The sequence below is a fragment of the Heterocephalus glaber genome, unplaced genomic scaffold, assembly GCF_053883595.1.
Source record: "Heterocephalus glaber isolate CG9 unplaced genomic scaffold, H.glaber_assembly_v1.0 deba00001481, whole genome shotgun sequence".
NCBI classification, from domain to species: domain Eukaryota; kingdom Metazoa; phylum Chordata; class Mammalia; order Rodentia; family Bathyergidae; genus Heterocephalus; species Heterocephalus glaber.
The window spans coordinates 11,396,649-11,414,737 of record NW_028258317.1 but is presented as its reverse complement, the minus strand read 5'-3'; the positions used below and the strand labels follow the sequence as shown (position 1 = coordinate 11,414,737).

The following is an 18,089-nucleotide window of genomic DNA, read 5'->3' as shown; positions in this document are numbered from 1 at the left end:
CCACGTTTGAGCCCCGGTAACAAAAAAAAAAGGAAGAAGAAAACCAGAATCATTTGTAACCCAACCCTCACTGAGAAAAATCACCATGAACATTTTGGTTTATATCTTGCTAACTCAATAAAAGCTATGTAACTAAAAGTGGCATGTTTTGAGAAAATATAAATTGAGGTTAGTCAAACTGGAAAACGCTAGCATCAATCCTTGTTAGAATGGATTCCAACAACTGGAAAGAAATTCCTAGAGAGTAGAGTAATACTTTTTTTTTTTTAGAGCAATACTTTTTAATACACGCATTACCAACATTCTTAGTGTTGAGTCAATATTGTGTGGAAAAACAAAAACTACCTCAGATGAAAAATGTACAAGAGTCAGATTTTTTGTGAAATCATTTTGGGATTACTTGAACAAATTTTTTTCCTTGTAAGGTGCACACACTAATGATTTTTAAAAATTGCATCTAAAAGAAGCTAAAATAGTTCTCATGACAAGATAAAAATTTTAAGTGATAAAAAGCATTTAAGTGATAAAAAGCATTTAAGTGATGTAGTTCAGTTTTTTTCAGTTTCTGAAATTAGAGATAAAACTGTACTTTATAATCAATTAATGATTTAGATTTGGTAAAACATGGAACATATCCTACCTATACTTTGTTAGGAGATGATGAGATAATCTATTTAAAGCACTTAATATTACTACTGTTGCTATTAATACTACTTTTGTTTCCACAGGCTACAGTTTTATTTTTTGAATTTTAATTAGCACGTTTGTGGCACATAGCAGTGATATTCATTGTGGCAAGTTGGTGCACGGACATAACACATCTCAATTCTTTTTATGTTCCCTTTTCCCTTTCTCTTCTCTCCCTCCATCTCTTGGTCCCTTTCCCATTTGCCAAAGTTCTATATCCCTGTTTCTTAATATTGATCTTTTATTTTGCTCTTTTACTTATACTTTGGGTTTCTCATATAAGAGCAACCATGCCATTTAAGCTTGCATGTCTGATTCATTTCACTTAATATGATCTCAAGGTGCATCCATCTTTCGACAAATGACTCAAATGTATCCTTCTTCGTGGCAGAGTAATACTCCATTCCATACAAACACCACATTTTATCCATTTACTTGTTGATGGACAGGCTGCTTCTAAGATTTAGCTATTATGAACTGTGCTGCTATCAATATAGATATGCTTATATCTCTTTGATAGCATCTTCAACTCTTTTGAGAAAATATCTAGAAGGGGAATAGCTGGGTTGAATAGAATTTCTGGTTTGCCTTTTGAGGAAGCTCCAGGCCAATTTTTATGGTGGCCGTACTAGTTTACATTCCCACCAACAATGTAGAAGGATTCCTTTTTCCCTAGTCTTGCCAACATTTGTGTCTAACTGATTGAATGATTTATTAATTTTGAGACAGGGTCTTGGTCTGTAGTTTAGGCTGGCCTTGAACTTGCAGCAATCTTCCTGTCTCAGCCACCCAAGTGCTGGGATTACAGGTGTGTACAACAACACATGGCTTCATTTCTTGATGATATCCATTCTTTCTGAATTAAGATGAAATTTCAAGTGTTTTAATTTGCACTTCTCTAATGGCCAGCAATGTTGAACATTTTTTCATGTATTTATTAGCCATTTGTATTTTTTCCCAGAAGTAGCTATTCATTTCAGGTGCCCATTTTTTGATTAGGCCTTTTACTTTGGGTCTAATTTTTTAATTCTTTATATATTTTAGATATTAGTCCTCTGTCTGAGTTACAGCTAGCAAATTTTTTTTCCTGTTCTAAAAAGTGTCTTAGTTACTTTTCTCACTGGTGAGATAAAATACCTGACACCCACAAGTTAAGGGAGGAAAGGTTTATTTCAGCTCACAGTTTGTAGAGTTTTCAGTCTATCGTCATCTGGTTCCAAAGGAGGGCAGCATAAACAGTCCATGGTACAGCAAGCAGAAGACAGCAAATAGCAAGCAGTAAGCAACCAGAAGCAAGCTTCTCTTTCCTTTTTATCTCATCCAGGCTACAAGCCTTTTGGGTTGTGCCACCCACAATCAGGGTGGGCCTTCCTATTATCCATACCTAGAATTAGGCGAAACCCCTCAGTGGACTAATTTAGTACCACACACCCTTGATCCAGCTAGCTCTGAAAAGTTCCAACTATGAACACATGAGGCTTTCAGGGGGATATCTAGACATAAGCCACAACATATAGGTTGTCTCTTCACTCTGTTGGTTGTCTCGTCTGTTGTGAAGAAGCTTTCTAATCTGATATGATCCCATTTGTTGACTCTTGATGACATTTCTTATGCAACTGGGGCTCAGTTCAGAAAGTTCTTGCCTATGCCTATATCTTACCTATTTTATCTTCCAGCAGGTTAAGTGTTTCTGTTTTAATATTTACATCTTTGATACATTTTGATTTTAGTTTAGTACATGGTGGCAGATGTGGGTCTAGCTTCAATCTTCTGTATGGGTATAGCCAGTTTTCCCAGCACCATTTATTAACGAGACCATCTTTCCTCCAGTGTATGTCTTTAGCTCCCTCTTGGCAACGATCAGATGGCTAAATGTGTCTGGGGTTGTTTCTGCATCCTCTACCTCATTCCATTGATCCATGTTCTCTTTTTATCACAGTCTACAATTTTAAATGAAATTCTTAAAACTCTTGATACATAATACATGTACCAAAAACATAAGAGAAGCTCAGACTGGTTCTTATCACCCTATCAAAAATACCTTCACCAGAGTTGTAGTTTCTTTTTATGAGCCCTCTAGATATGCGAAGCTAAGAGGGCAGCTATCAGACCTATGATGAAGATGAGACCCAGCATCCTGCTCTTCTGCCAGCAAGGGAAGAAATGGCCACTGGGCAGTGGAAAGAGCTTGTTCCTTAATGTTCTCTCTTTTCTAGTGAAGCCATAACTTCATTTTCTTTTTCTTTTCCTGTTCTTCTTATACTTTGTCTGTTCCCCACATTAAAAACAGCAAATGAAAAATTCAGAGGCTTAAGAGGGAGCTACAGTATAAGCTTTACATGGGATTTCAAAAGAATACATTTGATCTTAACTAGTTGTTAAGCTTCCTGATGACAATCTAACCTCAAAGGGAGTTCAAAATTATCTACTACAGTTCCAACTTTACTATTTTTGGAGCAAAGGGGAGAAAAGTAAGGCTGTTATACCAAGTTTATACAAACAGAAGGGTAGAATAATCCTGGTACAGACACTCTTGCCACCTTCTCCAGTTCCCAATTGAGCTGAATCTTTCAACAAAGATAATCCTCATAAGTAAAGGCAGAGCAGAAAGCTTCAAGAGATGGTGGTATGTGTGGAAAAGAAGAAAATACAGGCAACAAATCAATGAATAATATGTAGTAAGATGGATTTTCCTGCTAAGACTAGTAAACTGGCATGAGGGGTAACTCCTACAGAAGAATTCTTAACGTGTTTTAAGGAATGTGTAGGTGCATTGCCTCCCAAACAGGCTTTGAAAATACTCACTTGCAATGCTTTATAAAAATTAGCACCATTACATTTTTATATTTTCCTATAATTCTGTTGTTTGTTTCTTAAGTTTATGGTTTCATCCTCAATACTTAAAGGAGGACTGATAAAGAAAAAATTGAAATATAGCATTTATAAAATTTTTTTTTAAATGGGACAACACACAAGGTTTCTGGCTCAGAGAGATTTCAGGACTAAATGTGTCATACCTCAATTTCAGCTTGCAACACACTTATGAAGCAATAAACAGACACTAAGAATAAAAAATTATATGCAAGCAAAAGCTGATCCACACATTTGGCACATTAATTTCTTTAAGATACTATGTTGGATTTTATCCAGCCTTTTTTTTTTTTTTGGTATCGGGGATCGAACTTGGAACCTTGCGCTTGCAAGGCAGGTGCCGGAACCACTGAGCTAAATCCCCGGCCCTATCCAGCCTTTTGATATCTATTAATAGGAGAAGCTATTTTCCTTATTATACTGATTGGTGGGCTTATGTTCTAATTTAAGGAAACTTTATAATTCTGGCATAAATATTATTTAATAATAGAATACTTACAAAAGGCACATTTACATTTCATAACATCTTGTGGCAAGGAAGAGATGTCAATGGCCAGGAAATAGCACCTTATGGAAGAGAGTAGCTTTGTGACCAACAAAATGCCCTTAAATGTCACACATGTTAATGAGATTTTCAAAAAAAATTTTAAGACAGCCACACAGAACTGTGGCTCTACATATTCCTCAAATGCCAGTAAAAGTCTATTCAAGAAAACTTTTAAATTCAATGATTGTGTGCTGGGGTCACTTATAGTGAACATAAATAGGAACTGCAATGAACAATAATCATAATAATATGTGTGCAGGGCTGATTTCTAGCTTCTTTTAAAACCATTTGTTCAAAAATTAAAGCAACAAGGCATTCCTTTTTCCTACAAACTACAGGTTTTGTGACTGTTCTAATATCCATTTTTTAAAATCTTTTTAAAATTTCAAACTTGCAGAAAGATAGACAATATGTAACATAATAAACACCTGAATATCCTCACCTAGATTTTACATTTTATCACATGATTACCGTATTTTTCTTTCTCACAAGACATGCACATGCAAACCCATTTTTATAGTGTTGAATGAGTTCACTGGTTTTCCTAAGTGACTTGTTCAATGGTGTACGTGATTTAGTAGGTAGGGGCTTCTGTTCCTAGAACAAATGATTCTAACAGCAGAAGGCTGGGCCATACAGGATAGAAACAATGCCATGTACAAGTCACTATATTTTTGTTTATATAATGACCAGTCAGATCTCATTTAAAGGCTAAAAATTAAATGTAAGCAAGAGTAGAACTGAAGACTGTATAATTCATACATAACAAGATATTTTTAGCGGTTTTCCTATAGAAATGGGCAAGCTCTCAGTTTCTATGAGAAACTCAATTTAAGTTACTTTATTTACTGTTCCTTCTGTCTGAAACATTCTTCTCCCCTACATCCCTTGAACATTCATATTCCTCCTTCAGGTTTTGCATCATTTCCCTACTCCTCCGATTAAGCCAGACTTACATGATCTCACAGCATTCAATACCTTCCCTTCAGAACATTTATCACAATATGCAACTGTGCATTTATTTCTCTTGCCTATCTACATCTGTTCAGTTTGTTTGCTATATCTCCAGGACCTACTACATGGCATTACACAGAACAGGCACATAATTTTGTTACTGTTGAATGAATAATGCTATTAACTCAAGAGACTGCGGTGAGGATAACTGAAATAATAACATATGGCAGAAAGCCTGAATCCACAAAAGTCCTCAACAAAGACCCCCCCCCACCTAGGTAATCTGACTATAAAACTTTTACAGGAACTTCTCCAAGTAATAATACCATGACTTTGGATGAGAGGTCTAGGTGGAGTGATGAGTCAGAAGCAAGTATGACTGAAGTATTAGAGAGCAGGACAAAGACTGCCACAATACCAGACAGATGATTAATAAGGAGACATAAGTGAGCAGGATATCCTGATTGCAAGGTTTCCTTCTGCTCTTGCTAAGAAACTTCTTACAACCCTTCTGCCCAACAAAAACTAATCCTAGCAGGTAGGTATACTTGGAAGGAAAGAATACCACAAGGAAATAGAGATCATAAGAAGACTTTTTATTTGCACAAAACATAATAGTCTAGAAAATCCTATGGACTTTACATAAAACTTGTTGAAACTAATAGATTCCAGCCTATAAGAGCAATATATAAAAATCAACTTTATTTCTACATACTAGCAACAAAAGACTATAACATTTAAAAATGTCATTTATAATAGCATCAAAAATAAGAAAGATTTATGAATACATCTTACGAAAGATATGCAAAGCCTGAGGAAAAAATACTGGACACCCAAAAGGAGGGACATTCTACCTGACCAACACTCCTCACAACTGTCAAGGTTGTGAAAAATAAAGATCAATAAATGGCCATAGATACCTAAGAAGATCTGACAACTAAATACAATATACTGGAACAGAAAAAAAGACATTAGTGGAACAGCTGATAAAGTCTGAGTAAAATGTGCAGTTTAATTACTAGTAGTGTCCCAGTATTAGTTTCTTAGTTTCGCCCAATGTACTAATGCTAGATGTTGACAGTAGGGTAAATGGGTAAAAGAGTAAAATATAAGGGGGAACTCTGTATTACTTTTGCAATTTTTCTATATATCTATAATAATTCCAAAAATAAAAATTTTAAAGACTTATTTACAACAGTATACAAAATAAAACACTTGAAGAAAATTATGACAAAGACATGGAATACACATAACAAAACATTGCTCAGAAAAATTGAAAATACTTAAATGCATAGGCAAGTATACAATGCTTATGAGTCATTAAGATTTAATATTCTTAAAATAACAATTCTCCACAAATTGGCCTAAGGACTCAAAATAATTCCAATTAAAAAATCCCAGCACTCTTTTTCGTTAAAAATTAATCAGCTAATTCTAAAGTTACAAGATTTATACTCTTGGACTTTGAGATCTTTTATAGGCTATAGTAAACTAGAAAGTGCAGTACTGACATAAACATAAACAAATACATAAACAATTTAAAAAGAGACCAAAAATAGACCCATTATCAATTGACTTCAACAAAGATGCAAAGATAGTGAAAAAGGATAGTTTTTCCAACAAATGATAGAAACTACTTGATAATTATATGCAAAAAAGAAAAACAAAAGAAAAGCTCAACAAACATCAACAAAAAATATAGCAGATCTTAGAGGCATAGATCTCTTTGATACAACATCAAAAGTATAATCCATTAAAAATTAATAAATAGGATTTCATCAAAATTAAGAACATATGCTTTTCAAAACACAAGAAGTTGGAGGTCTCACACCTGTAAGATTTCAAAACTTATTATAAATCTTTAGTAATCAAAAACAGTGTGGTACTGATCTAAAGCAATACAGACCATGGAGTAGAAGAGAGAGCTCAGAAATTAACCCTTACATATATGTTCAAATGATTTTTGACAAGGATGCTAAGATCATTCAATGGAAAAAAGGATAGTCTCTTCAACAAATGATTCTGGAAAACCTGGATGCTTATCTACAAAAGAAAAAAGCTGGACTCTTGGCTCTACTACTATATATACAACAATTAACTAAAAATGGGCCAAAGACCTAAATATAAGGCCTAAAACTAGAAAACTCTTACATGAAAACATAAGAGAATAGCTTTATGACATTGGATTTACAATGATTTCTTGCATGTGACACATATGAAATGGCAACAAAGGTAAAAACAGATGAAGTGGACTACATAGTTTTAAAACATTCATGTATCAAAGGACACAATAAAGTAAAAAGGTAACCAAAAAAATGGGAGAAAGTATTTTCAAATCATGATAAAGGGTTAACATCCAGAATACATAAAGAACTCCAACAACAAAAATAAAACAAAAGGGGCCAGAGATTTAGCTCAGTGGTTCCACCGCCTGCCTTGCAAGCACAAGGTCCTGAGTTCGATCCCTGGTACCGACAAATAAATAAATAAATAAATAAATAATAAAAAAACCCAAAACACAACACTGACTAAACAAATGAGCTAAGGATTTGAATAAACATTTCTCCAAGCAAGATATGCAAATGACCAACAAACATATCAAAAGATACTCCACATCACTAATCACTAGGGAAATACAAAACAAAACCACAATCACCTCATACTCATTAAGATGACTACCTCCCAAGAAAGAGAAAATAAGTTTTTGTAAAGATGTGGAGAACTTATAATCTTGTGCACTGCTAAGAGAAATGTAAAATGGAAGTATATGGAAGACAGCACATTAGTTCTTCAAAGTATTTTTTTAAAAACTACCATATGATTCTGGAATTCCAACGGGTTTATATCCAAAACAACTGAAAGCAAAATCTCAGAGACAATTTTACAACCACGCTCACAGAACCATCATTCACAACAGCCAAAAAGTGAAAGTAACCTAAGTGTGCGTCAATGATGGATAAAATGGGATATACAGTAATCTTCACCCTCTTATCTGGAGTTTCACATAATTGAACCCAAAAAATATTAAACGAAAAATTCCAGAAATAAATTCATAAGCTTTACACTGTATACCAATATGAGTGGTGTCTTACTTTTCTCTTACTGCTGAGATAAAACACCTGACACCCAAAGTTAAAGGGAGAAAGGTTTATTTAGCTCACAGTCTGTAGAGGTTTCAGTCCATAATCAGCTGGCCCCAAGGTAGTGAGTGTGGCTTGGCAGACAGGCATCACAGAGGAGAAACAGTTCAAGGTGGGCTGAAGGCAGCAACAGCAAGCAAGCATGGGGCATTAACAGTGTCATCTTATCCAGAGTAAGGGCGGGTGACACTCACACCCTTAATCCTAGTGCCCTTGAGCCTACCATTGTACCATGAATCAATTTCAGCATCACACACTCTAGATCCAGCCAAGTCTGAAAAAACCCCACCTATGAACACATGAGGCTTTGGGGGGACATGTAGACACAAACCATAACAAGTGGTGTAATAAAAATCTCAAGATATCCAGCTTCATTCTTCCCAGGAGGTAGATCATCTCTTCAGGATATCTACACTGATGCTACCTACTCATTAGACACTCACCAGATGTCTTTATTAGATCTACTGTCTAGTACTGCAGTGCTTGTGTTCAAGCAACTCTTATTTTACATAGTAATGTCTTCATGCTAAGTAGCAATTCTGGTAATTTGGATATGCCAAAGTCATAAAGTGCTTATTTTAAGTGAAAAGGTGAAAGTACAATAAGATATTGTGAGGGAGACTCCATTCACACTTTTATTTCAGTATATTGTTACAATTTTTCTATTATTATTTTGTTAATCTCTAACTGTGCCTTATTTATAAATTAAGCTTTACCCTAAGTATATATTTATAGTTTAAAAAATAGCATGGCAGTAATACATGCATACCCATGTCTATAGCAGCACAACTTATAATAGCTAAATCTTGGAAGTGGCCTATATGTCCATCAACAGATAAACGGATAAAGAAAATGTGGTATTTATACACAATGGAGTACTATTTTGCCAGGGTTCAGTATGAGCTGCAATTTTAGGTACCCACTTTGGTCTTACAATATATTCTCCAGAGATAAAGGACTATTTATTATACAATGGAATATTATTCAGCTTTTAAAAGGAAGGAAATTCTAACATATGCTACAACATAGATGAACCTTGAGGACATTATACTACGAGAAATAGGCCAGTGACAAAGACAGATACTGTATGATTTTACTTAGATAGGGTACCTCCAGCAGTCAAATTCAAAGACAAGGAAGTACAATGGTGGTTTCCAGAGGGTTGGGGAGAGAGAAATTAAAGGTGCTGTTTAATAGTTATAGCTTTTTAGTTTTGCAAGAAGGAAAAAGGTCTGGAGACTAGATATAAAAATCAATGTACATACACATAATACTACTGAAACTCTACAATTAGAACATAAATTTTGTTATATGTTTTTAATCACAATTTTTAAAACAATTTTAAGAGAATAGGATAAAATATATTTGCAAAGAACACATTTGAAAAAATGACTAGTATTTTATAACATATAATGAGTTCTCAAACTCAGTATATCCCAATAAAAAAAGTGTAAGACTTGAATAAACACTTCACCAAAAACACGAATGTCATATAGGTATATGAAAATATTCTCAATGTCACTAATTATTAGGGAAATGGAAAAGTGCAAATTAAGCCACAAGGAGGCACTACACTTCAAATGTATTAAAATACATAAAATTAAGTAGACTGCCAATTCCAAGTGCTGACAAGAGTATGGAAAAACCAGAGCTCTCATACATAAAGGATATGTAAGACAGTACAAATACTTTGGAAAACATTTGGGCAGTTTCTTAAAAAGTTAAACATATAGCTACCATATGACCCAAGAATTCTTCCCAGGATGCATGCAGGTATAAGTACAAAGACCTGTACCTGAATTTTCATAGCAGCTTTATTTGTAATAGCCAAAAATTGCGAGAAGTTTATATAGCCCTACAATAAAATGCCACTACATAATAAAAATGAATGACACATGTAACATGAAACAATCTCAGTCATAAGTTAAAAAAAAAGGAACATATAGTGTATGATTCCACTTACTTAAAATTCTAGAAAATCCAAGCTAATCTATTGTATCAGGAAATAGAAGTTTCCCTGAGGATGGTGGTAGCGGGGGTAGGGAAAGAGAGGAACCACAGAAAAGCAAAAAGAGAATTTGGGGGGATGAAAGGTATCTTGATTGTGGTGTTGGTTTCATGGTTGTAAATATGTTACAACTCTTGCGGATTGAAAAGCACCTGTACTATGGTTATTCTCTCCAATAAAAAGAAAACTTCCTACAATAACATTAGATTTATTTCAAAAGTAAGTTAATCTTTTAAAAGCTAGAACAAGTGATGTATATGAGTCAATGATATAAATATCAAATTTTCTTCTCAATGATTAAAAGGTTGAAAGCATAATTTCAGATATTATGGTTCAAATTCAGTTAAAGTAGGGACTCTTGTTTACTACTGTAACCTCTAATTAAACATATAAAGAACAGAAAATTTTGAAAAGAGAGCCCACACCAAACACATCACATTCTCTGTCAGTAAAAGGTGAGAGGAAAGATCTAGAAAGCAGCGTGGAAAAGCCATCTACACTTTTGAAATGACAACTTTTTATTGCTCCTTTCATCCTATCTAGTTATGAATCTTAGCAGACAGAAATATGAGGTATGGCTTGTAAGACTTTGAAATGATTTGCTGTTAGAAAATGTTTTTCTGCTTAGCACAAAGCAATACCAGTAAATCTTCAAGATGCTTGTCAAACAACAGGAAAAAACCAAATTGGTCTGTGAAGACATTTGGTCAGGAAATCAGGATTCTAATTCCAGCCTGACCAACGCCAAGCTGTGTAACACTGATTAAACCACTTTATTTCCATTTCCTCATCAGTAAAATGAAAAGTTAGTGTACGCATGTGTACCTGAACACACATATACGCTAATTCTCATCAGCTGGTTAAATATAATAGGAAACTTGCAGCAGAATGGCAGACATTTCTATATTCAAGACAATTTACCAATAAATCAATGCAATAAGCTTTTCATGCATTGTATATTGTATGTATCTCCCAGAAACTGTCAAATGTTTGAGATACAGAGACTGTAAGTGGTTTAGTTTCTACTTAAAATAGACCATAAAAAAGAAAGGAAAAAGGGGAGGAAATAAATTCTTGCCTTGAAGAACTGAAGTGCAGCTAATGTGACAATTAAGACCCAAAACAGAGCTACCAAATACAATGCCTGGTAGTATGAGTAAGGAAAGTTCAAGAGCAATGGGAACACTCAGCAGGAAATACTACTGCTAGCTCACTAGTTCAAATTAGAGAAATCTGTCATATATATCGAAAACCATGAGGATTTTTCAGAAAATGCTCTACTAGAATAAACACAAGAAATTAAGAGTTTTAGAGATTGCCTAAGTTTCTTAATACTCTCAATCATTATAATTAATAATGACAACTAATTGCACCTGAAATATAGTCAAAACCAATCTTAATAGCATCTTCAAAATACAAAACCTGAGAATACCTTATTTAAAATGACTACAATGATATTTTTGCATGATTCTAAGAATAACAGAAATCTGTGTTTTTATTCTAGAATTGTATCTCAATTTTATTTATTGATTATTGACATTGCTTTGTTACAAAATACTGCCAGCTATGATTTACTACTTATATCTTAATAAAAAAATAACAAAAGCAAAAAAATCCTTTCGGACAGGTAAAATGGAAAGTTGTGTTGTAAGTACATAAAGTCTAGGTATTAACAATTTAACCAAGGTCACTAGAATACTTTGGTTTCTTCTCCACTCAAATCAGGACATTTTAAAAAATAAAAAATCTGCATGTATATAGGAGAGGAGGGAATGGGACAGTTTCTTTCAGACTTCCTATTGAGTTACTTACAGTGCTGATCACAATCAACTCTGGCAAACACTACTTGATTTTGGTTTGGATATTCTTCCTTAATGACATCAGAAGCTTCCTCAAAAATTGGATGCAACATCTGGCTGAAACGACACCTATACACAGACAAGCATACCAATTAGGAAGTGAAAAGGAAAAGAAATAAAATCTTATTTCTGATATCACCCACTGAAAGTATATGTACAATAAACAATTTTGTGGGATAATTACATGAATAATTTAAACAAGGGTCCTGATGCCATTCAATGGAGATGAGGGAATTTTTAAAGACTGGGTCACAACTCAAATATTGTATAAATAATTAAAAGAGTCCTGAATTTTTCAACTTAAGGTAACTGCTACTATTATGGAGCACAAAGCTAAGGCTCTCTCACAGAGGGCATCAAATAGGCCTGCAATAAAGCCTCTAAGATACACACTACTAAGACTTATAACTAAGACTTCAGCATTTATCAAAGAAACTACCTTTCTCTAAATAATGAACCTATTTTTAGATGACTGTATGACTCTTTTAAATTTATTGCAAATGTGAGATCAATCCACCTGGCTATTCTATCAAATTCCAGAGATAAGTTAGCATACTAAATAAGTTGTATTAAAAGGCACATATAGTACATAACATAAAAAGCATACATAGTATGCAAATATATAATGAACAAATTATTGCCTTACAAAATTTACTCCTTGCAAAAATGAGATTTTATATCTGTAAATACACTAACTATTCTAAGTCCACTAGCAAACATTTTAAACTCCTAAACAAGACTTTCTGTCCCTATTTTCTTTTTAAATTTAAAAATGGGACCTATATCCCCACAATATTCCAGAAACTTTTTACTTCAAACACTGTCTCTTTATCAGGCCAACTGCTTCATAAATATGTGCTGTGAGTCATTAAAGGGACCTGAGTAGAAACAGAAGAATCAGCATACAAAATCAGCTGGGTTAGAATGGACATTCTCATATGGGAAAGGTATTGAGACTATGTTAACAAATACAATTGCTATTATTTCTTTGAGAGCCCTTGTGTATCAAGAAACTTACTTTAAGGAAGCCTAGGAATTTTTTAATCCACATGTGATTTTGTCATACATATTAGGTATAATCTAATAAAAATATTGTAAAGCCTATGAAAGGACACAAATGTTACATCTCTTCCTTATTCTTGTATATGTATCTCTTTTAGCCTACTCATCTGACTTCCTAAAGAGATGTCCTAATATATCAAAGAGACACAATCTGTATCTTCAACCACTTGTTTTCAACTGGTTCTTTTGTCTTTAGCATTTTTAAATCTCTCCCATCTGGGAGAGGTGGATAGGGTCTGTGGACATCATGGACCATAATCTCATTTGACTATGGATTCTAATCAGCATTCAACTGATGTCTGTTAAATAAATAAGTTGGTAGAATGTAGAAACTGCAGCCTGGGCTCCATAGTGAGTATAAGGCCAGCCTGAGCTACATAGCAAGACCTTGTCTCAAAAAAAAAAAAAAAAAAAGAATGGAGAAACTGAAGAGGCTCTAGGTTTGTGGGTTCTTACAAATTTACTAAAACTAGGATAAGCAGAGAGCAGAGGGAGGCAAGGAGTAAGGATTGCTTTATGATTTAAGAATTTAGGTACGGTCAAATGAAGAATCAGTGGACAGGCTTCTGGTTTAAGGTCAAAGTAAACACTCACACGAAAGGGTCCTTCTGCCTGGTATTTAAGCACAGGTTCATGTTTAAAATAGCATAAGTTTTGGGGTTTTTTGTTTTGTTCTGAGAAACGGTCTTGCATTGCAGCCAAGGCTGACCTTGGACTTACAATCCTTCTGCCTCAGCCTCTCGAGTGCTGGAATTACAGGTGTATGCCACCATGCCTGGCAGCTGCTAAAGTTAAAGGGGGAGGTGAAATAAAATTCCATTCCAATATTGCTACACCTTCACATGCATGTATCCATAAACCCAGAAATGTTATATTTCTAAAATAACATTACAAAACCAATGGATCTATTAAAAGAAACTTCAAGTCACCTGCACCCAATTTCCAAGCCAATGCTTAAATCAATCTTTAACAAATCAACTCAACAGGTAAGAGTCTTTGTAGAGGCAATCTGGGACACTCACTAATATGCCTTAGTAGGGGTTAAAAAAAGCTTTGGATCTAGATGTACCTAAAAATCCCAATTCCACCACTTACTAACCATATTACTTTTCTGAGCCTCAATTTCTTCAACCTAAAATGGAAATTATAACACCTATTTGCAGGGCAATTTTAAGCATGAAAAATAATGTGTGTAAACAGACTGGCACATAAGCACCTACTATGGTTTTTTATTATGAGGCACAGCAGTTTTTTTTAGGCACTTCCATGACAGAACTAACTTCCAGAGAGAACTCAGAGTCTAGCCTTTGAAACCACAATGAATGAGTTTATATCCTACAGTCAATTATCTCAGTTTTCTCAGCTGAATAAAAGAACACTAACTCATTAACAGCTCAAGATATTAAGTTGTATGCTTTCCCAAATAACTGAAATTGGTCCATATTTCCAATTCAGTTTTAGCAAATGTCAGTAGCACGTTCTGTTTTTCCTTCTCATAATAAAATCCCTTAATGAAAAAAACTACTGTCTAAATTTGTCTCTACCACAATCTAACCACTTGGAAACCTTTGGAAAGTACTTTAGTCCTCTGGATCCTAGTGTTATTTTTAAAGTGGAATGCACTACATAATCTACAAAATTTTGGGACTAATATTACATTTGGAAAAATCTTAATTTTCTTTGGAAAATTATCTTTGCTATATACTTTATAAATATGTATCTTCAACTTTTTACTAAAGTTGTTTATACCATCCATATATAGTATACATTCATTTAGTACATGTTTATCATGTACTCATCAGTCAGGTATTATTCAAAGTGTTTGGGCATTAGTGTTGAAAAACATAGCTATAACTATTTTCACAAAGCAAACAATATAATAAGGAATCACCAACTAGATTCTAGCATACAAATGGGTAAGACTGGGGTGTTATGGAAAATAGAGATTACTACTTGACTTACAATAGAGTCAAGTCTTAAAACCAATCACAAATTGAAAATATCCTAAGTTGAAAATGTATTTAATATACCTAACCTACTAAACAGTAGAGCTCAGAAAGACAGCACACTGTGAAGTATTATATTATTACTCTTGTGATCATGTGGCTGACTGGGAACTACAGCTTGCCACTGCCGCCTACCATTGAGATAGTTATGTAGTACCTCATACCACTAGTTCAGAAAAAGATCAAAATTCAAAGTGCAGTTTCTACTGAATATGTATCACTTTTGCACCTTGGAAAAGTAAAAGAACCTAAAGTCAGACTTTGAAAAAGGTGTTCCTAATATGACTTGAGAGCAGGGGCAGGTATATTGACTGATACAGGAGATGACCTGAGGAAAACGGCATCTAATCTAAGACTCGAAAGATGATTAGCCCTAAGTAAAGAAGTGGGTGAAGACAAGAAGTTATCAGGAGATACCATTTCAGGCAGGGGAAGTACCATGAGTCCAGCAATGAAAGAACAGAGAATTTCAAAGGAAGAAAAAGAAGTTCTGTATAATAAGCAAAATGTAAGGAGTAGAGGGAGCCAAAAGATACAGCTATAGAGACAGGAAGGGACCAAATCAGAAAGGCCTTCTAGGCCAAAGTAGGGGACTTAAAGTTTAACCCCAAAGTAATGGAAAACACTTAAGGGGCCTGAGACAGGGTGTAAGTTAGTCTAATTTGCACTGCTGGAAAGAATTCTGGCTTATATTGTAGAGAATAGAATGCAAGCACATTAAAGACAGAGGCACACAAAATAAGTGAGGAGACTATTGCAGTAATCTAGATAAACTGCAGCACTAGCCTGAAGTAAGGTAGTGGCAGCTAGTAAGCCTTTAAGAGTCTAACAGGATAAAGACTGTCCAGAAATAAAGATCATAACAATATTTCAAACTTCTCTCAAGCTAAATCTCCCTTTTTCCTATCTCTATGACATGTTCTTTAACATCTACTACATATCATGTCTTTGTTCGGCCTTCTAAGAATACTAATAAAACATTATTTCTGTCCTTAAAGTCTGTTTTATACAACATATTAAAAAATAGAGCATAGATTTTTTTTTTAAATGACAAAACAATGTACAATTAGGCTGAGTACCCCTAATCTGAAAATACAAACCAGAAATGATGCTCAGTTTCAAATTTTGGAGCATTTCAGATTTTGAATTCTGGGATTAGAGACACTCAATGGTAGTCTAAGCACAAATTTCAAACTCCAAAAAAAAATCTAAGATCTGAAACATTTCTGGTTCCAAGTATTTCAAATAAGGAATTTCAACCTGTAGTAAGAAAAACAAAGTGGTCCATAGCATACCATATAAACAAAGAAGATAGGATAAGACTCTGAGAAAGGAAAAAAGTTTCCTGGAAGAAAAGACACTAGAAGAATGGACCCTTTGGGGACACCTCCTGGAAAAGGTGAAAGATTATTTTCCCCTCTAAATTTGCCACACTTAAATCTTGACCTTCAACCTCTGCCCTCTTTCCACAGTCAGAGTAAACAGAATTGCAACATTTATATTTGTTGTTTTGGTTTTTGTCATATTTGAGTTTTTATGTTATCTGTTTTAATATGTGGAATAATGAAATATATGTCTTTCTTTAGAAAAGAAGTCCTCAACAAATTAACCTGCTTTATATGTTGAAGAGCCTTAATTGATTTTGTATATGGAATACTGTCTTGAAAAAGGAAAAAAGCTACCCCATTTATTCTTTTTTAGCACAGGAATATTCACCTTTAGGAAGTTTAAAACAAAACAAAATTTAAAAATAAAACAAAAAATAAAAAGCAAGATTACTTACCAGTCAGCATAAAAATTTACTAAAGCAACATCAGCATTGTCTGAAATGGAAAAAAAGAAAAGTAATTTGTGTGGACATAATGTGACATAATTAAAGATGATTTTCATCAAGATCTCTTCTCATTCATAAAGACCAACTAAAACTTCACAATAACAATTATCTCTCACCCAGAAAACCATACATACAGTCATGGGTGGAATATATATATATATATATATATATATATATATATATATATATGTATATATATATGTATATATGTATATATAATCTGTCCCTTTTTTCTATAATCCTTATCCTTATATATATTATATATTAATATATATCCTTGCATATTAAATGAATGTAAGAAAATCAAATCAGGCAAGTTAGCTACTAAATGCCTACTCCTATGAAGTGGAGTGATGAATGAAGGTTTTAGTAATCCATATTTTGATCTTCTACACTCATGAATAACTGAGAATTAGTTCTGCAAGTTAAATCCTATTTCACAGAAGAGACCCTTTCTTTTGCCTAAACCTAATTTAGAGAAACTTCAACTCTCCAAATACTTATGAAAATAAAACACAAAGATATTCCAGAATTTGGAAGACAGAAGGAGTAAGAATGACATGTGAGTTTCAATTTCCTTCCCTTTTTACCTTAAGCACTTTTTATCCACTTGCCTATTCAATCTAAGCTGTGGTTCACAAACTGTGGCTCTTGGACCTGAAGCACCAACATCACCTAGGAACTTACAGAAATGCAAATTAGGTGGGAACTAGCAGTTTCTATCAGGAACTTGGGGGTCAGTCCTAGCAGTTAGTGATTAACAAGCCCTCCAGGTGATTCTCACACATGCTAAAGTATATAACTAGTACAGTATTCTAAAGAAATCCCATAAGATGGGAATAGTCTTTGTACCATTTAATATTCCAGGGATACAAAACAATGTACAACACTTAATGAATATTTTAACTCCTTTAACCTCTTAGACTTGTTTTGTTATATGCAAAACAGTATTAAAAAAAAAAAAGAAGAAATCATTTTATACCTACTAAACATTTTCTCTAAACTCCTAAATTGGAATTTTCTACCAACCCTATCCTCACCTTCCCTTAACCATTATTAAAAATGAGATATGGTTTCTCCCAAGTTAATTTTATCCAAAATAATACTATCACTAAACAATG

The 18,089-nt window shown here is 33.9% G+C and overlaps 1 protein-coding gene across 1 annotated transcript in view; it reads right to left on the bottom strand.

Annotated features, from left to right (window-relative positions):
- Positions 1 to 18,089, bottom strand: part of Erp44 (endoplasmic reticulum protein 44) — a 96,751-nt gene that overhangs the window by 41,278 nt on the left and 37,384 nt on the right. The window contains exons 3-4 of the mRNA XM_004864920.4: positions 16,918 to 16,957; positions 12,020 to 12,135 (exon numbers count right to left, since the gene is read on the bottom strand). Coding sequence (XP_004864977.1) covers positions 12,020 to 12,135; positions 16,918 to 16,957 — 156 coding nt within the window. The remainder of the gene's footprint in view (positions 1 to 12,019; positions 12,136 to 16,917; positions 16,958 to 18,089) is intronic.